Raw genomic sequence first — 4,371 nt, forward strand, 5'->3', positions numbered from 1 at the left:
GGAGCAAAGGATTGGTGGGTGTGGGGGCCGTTGCCTGATTTCGGGGGATTTGGCGAACCGGTTTGGGGCCCTTTACCAGGGGCCGGGAAAACCCTTATCCCGGGGGGGCCATGGTTAAAAAAAGGGAAGATAAATTTTTAGTCCCAGTAGCGGCGAGGGGGAAGTTGGCAGACCCCCTAAACCAAAAGAGGGGGGGAAAGAGCATTTGGAGGGTTTGAGGGCAAATTCCCAAACCCAGAGGGGTCAATGGTGACCATGAGCCGGGGTTTTTTGGGGGGACGGGAAAGGATCCCCCTTTTAGGGGGCCATTTAAAAAAATTTTCTACCCCCGCCCAAAACATCCTCAAGAGGAGCCCCCCAGCGAGAGCAAAGGGAAAGCCGCGCTGGTTTGAAAGTTTTTTGTGTTTCGGGAAAAAGATTTTTTTTAAAAATTTTTTATTAGTTTTTTTCCCGGTTTAAAAGTTTTGTCAGGGGCAAAAGGGTCGAAATGCTTAAATGGGGGGGGATAGGGGCTACGCCGGGGGGGTTTCTTTTTTTTCTCTGGCGAGGCATGGGGTTTTACATGAAGGGCCCGGGGCAAAGGGGTTGGGCGCTTTTTTTTGGGCCTGGGGCGGGGGAGCGGAGGACGGGGGAAAACCCCCCAGAGAGGGAAATTTGGGCGCTGCCCTGTGAAGACCTTCGTGGGGCCCCTTTGGGGGCCCTTTTGATTTTAACCCCTTTGTGTTCCCCTTTTAAAAAAGCGGGTTTTGTGCGTGGGACTTTGGGGTTTTCCCCCCCCTTGTTTTGTGCCTATAAAAAAAGGGTTTTTTACGGGAAATAATTTTTGTAAAAAAAGGGAAAAGGACTTTTTCCTTTTTGTTTTTTACTTCTTCCCCGGGGCCTTTTGGGCCCCCTTGGTTTTTTCCTCCCCTGGTGTTCTGGGACGCGGGTGGTGTTGGGTGCTTTTTGGGAAAAACTGTTAAAGGTTTTCCCGACCCTTGTGGATAACACGCCTTTCTCCTTTGGGCCCGGCCTTTGTGTTGGGGGGGGCGGAGGGGACGAGGCGACCCGGGCGAAAAGTAATATAAAAAAATTTGCAATTTTAACCCCCAACTCTCACTTTTTTTTTCAGCCCCGGGATAGTAGGGGAGGGAATAAAAGGTCCCAAGGGGTATTGCGGGGGTAAAATATGAATAATAAAAATAAACAGAATCCCCCCGCCCGGGGGACAAAAAAAAAGGGGAATTCCTCCACTATTCACCCAAGAAAAAGGAGGGGGAGGGGAAAAACAGATTTGGCGTTGGTTTTTCCCACCCCATGTGGTCGTGCGCCAAAAAGGGAGGATTCTTTTTTTTCGTGGGACCCCCACAATTTAGGGGGGTTGAGTCCCCCATTTCCAGTGTCCCTTTTTAGCCCTCCCTCCCCAATTAAGGTTTAATTTTTTATCGGCTAATGGGGGGGGGGGGGGTTCCCTGGCTTTAATCTCGATTATTTTTGGATAGAGAGATTTGAGAAGAAACATCGATTTTCAAAAAATGGTTTGCGACGGTTTTTTTTGGCGAAGGTATTCCAAAAAAATTTCCTGAAAAGTAAAAATACCCATTTAACAGAAACTTACACGAGGGGCCCCATGACTAGAAAAATGCTCTGCGACTTTTAAAGTAAAAACTAGTAGGCCTAGCTAACCCAAAAGAAGCCAAAAAGGGAAAAACTTTTATCTTTTGGGAAAATTAAATTTTGGGGAACTGCCTTTAAAAGGGTTTTAGGGAAAAAGATGAACATTTTAGTAACCCACGGGAAAAAAAGATAAATAAAAGTTTCCCCAAAAAAAAAAAAAAAAAATCAAAAAAATTTTTTTCCCCCATTTTTTTAACCCAAAATGGGTAAAGTTTACTGGGAAGAAATATGCCCCAAACACCTTTTTCCCAAAAGGTATTTCTAGCATAAAAAAACCTTATTTTTTTAGCCTTAGAAAATGTGGTTTTTTCCAGTAAAGGGAAAGGGGCCCCCCTTCACTAAAAACCAAAATTTATACTGCCCCCCGCACATTTACTAGGGGCCGCAGTTTTCCTCCCCGGGTTTGACGGAAGCGGGCCCTCTTTTTAGGGGAGGTTTGAAGAGAGCCTCGTCGATGGGAACGTTAAGTGGTTTCACCCCCGGAAAAAAAGGGTAGGGTGGCGGTCCAGCACGATCCCCGCAAGCTGAAAGCAAGTGGCAGTTTTGACAGTGCGTTTTTGGGAATAGGGATGCGGAGGAAAGTGGAACTGCGGGGTCTTTTTGATGACTGAATTTTTAAAGGGTTTATACATCTATCAAGATAAAACGTATCATTTGGTGCGGTTTTAGTTTATGTACGTAGTTCTGGGGGTTTACAGCAGGAGGGACAAAATCTTTTGGTAGGCCCTTTACATTCCAAATGTATTGACTTTTAGTTCCTTATTACATCTTTTATGCATTTTAAAAAATGTTTTGAAATTATAAGTATCATAAACCTTCTAAAAAAATTTTTTATTCGTAATTTTGAAGCGGTATTTTTTATAAAATTTTTCATTGGTTACACAAACCGCAAAAAAACCCTTTTTCTTTTTTTTAGTGGGATAAAAAAGGGATAACAAAAGAAAACCGCCAAAAAATTGGAAAAGGGGGGAAATTTAAAGCAAACCGAGGAAAATCAAAAAGAAAAGTTCGTTTTTATGAAAACTTTAAAATCTAGAGAATTCTTTTGAGGTGATTCCCCTTTGGTTCCCCGGGCTTTTAAAAATTGATATTCAGCATGTACAATCACCGGTAGAAGCTGCCCAGTACAAGAAAGAAAAAATATGAGAAAAAAGTACACACTTAAGCGGTAATCCAGCACGCCTCTCTTCACGACACCGTCGTACATTTCCTTGCCGTAGAGAATTCTCTGCTGGTCTTCTCGCTGGAAGGCGATCTCAAGGTCCGTGGTGAAGGAGTTGGGCACCGTCGGGAGGGGTGCTGAGGACAATAGCGTGAGAGAACGACTCATGATACACATTTGGAAAAACACCAGCTTTTAATGTAGGTACTGTCCAAAGAGCTTTTACGTCTCACCTCGTGAACTAAGAGTACTTTGTCCATCTGTATAGGATCAACCTATGTCCGTGTAAATATACTGTTTTTTATGCTTTCATCTAAAAATCAATTTTCCAAAAGAAAAGTTAGATCACTTGCTACAATGTTTAGTAAAAGGAGCAGAAAGGTATAGAAAATTCATTAATATAGAAGCACTGGAAACGTTCCTGGATTAAACAAAAGTGGGTGGAGTAGGTAAACGTAAGCTTCCCTCGCGAGGCTTACTGTAGATAAAGTAAGCGAGAGTTTGAGAAGTGTGAAAGTAACTAAAGAATTTTATAGTCTGGAAAAAGGAGCGATGGCCACTCAGGAAGGAAAGAGGCGAACGCTATAACGTAGAAGTAAAGGTCAAACAAAAACACCATGTTATTTCTATATAGTATGTAACAAACGCCATATGAAAATGCTTACTGAACATTGCGAAGAGAGAGATTTAATGAATGGTAAAAATGTGAGACTCAGGCTTGGCCGGATGCGGAGAGACAGTGGTATTTTGTCCTAGCTTTCATAGAAGAAAAAATATTCCTCGTGTATTATAACAACAACATTCGATTTATATTTTTCTTTTCCCAAGCATATATACTCACGTGGATTTGGAGGCGGAGGATGCTGGATGCACCCATCCTTCAGCCTCTGCCTGTAGTACTCTTTCCGAGCGTTGAGGTCCACGCGAGGGTGCCCATCCCTGCCCAAGCTTGACACCTCGCCTAGTAACGCCGTCCCCACCATCGTCAGGATCACCAGCAGCCCGCCGTTGCACCGGGGGACCATCCTCGCGTACTGGGTGGCAAGGAAGCCAAACGAAAGATATCAGCCATGTGTACATATATTACCAAGGCTCACTCATTGTGACTGCGAAAAGGACACAATGAGTAAAGAGTTAAAACCAATCGGTAGATTGGGTAGTTGCGCTACTAAAGTAGGATCCACGGTAGATGTACTCCTATTTGGCAGCTCATTTCCGACACAGTATTTTTTTTTCTTATCCTGGCTGCGCTACTTTACTACTTTGCATTAAAATTAACAGATCAAGTAGAAAAAAATAAGAGAACGATTAAAAATAATTAAGTGATGACTCGCCAAGGGAGATCATGTACTCTGCTGCGACCCTTGCTACAACTTTCACATCGGTGGTTCTCACTAGGTGGAAATCTAGATATAACCACGTTTGGCTTACGTTTTAAGCAAAGGTGGATTAAAACAAAAAGTTAATTACAAAAATAAGAAAAATGCGAAGGGTCTACAAGAATTCGTACTGCAGTATCATGCGATCACACACACACACACACACACACACAC

The 4,371-nt window shown here is 43.3% G+C and overlaps 1 protein-coding gene across 1 annotated transcript; it reads right to left on the reverse strand.

The window, feature by feature from the left end:
* Positions 1 to 2,031: 2,031 nt before the first annotated feature.
* On the reverse strand, positions 2,032 to 3,846 carry LOC119597472. Its single transcript, XM_037947048.1, has 3 exons — positions 3,660 to 3,846; positions 2,818 to 2,955; positions 2,032 to 2,180 (listed from the first exon to the last, which is right to left on the reverse strand). The coding sequence occupies exons 1-3, from the start codon at positions 3,841 to 3,843 to the stop codon at positions 2,032 to 2,034; spliced, it is 471 nt and encodes a 156-aa protein (XP_037802976.1). The 5' UTR covers positions 3,844 to 3,846.
* Between the last annotated feature and the right edge of the window lie 525 nt (positions 3,847 to 4,371).

Source organism: Penaeus monodon, chromosome 39, assembly GCF_015228065.2.
Source record: "Penaeus monodon isolate SGIC_2016 chromosome 39, NSTDA_Pmon_1, whole genome shotgun sequence".
Lineage (NCBI taxonomy): Eukaryota > Metazoa > Arthropoda > Malacostraca > Decapoda > Penaeidae > Penaeus > Penaeus monodon.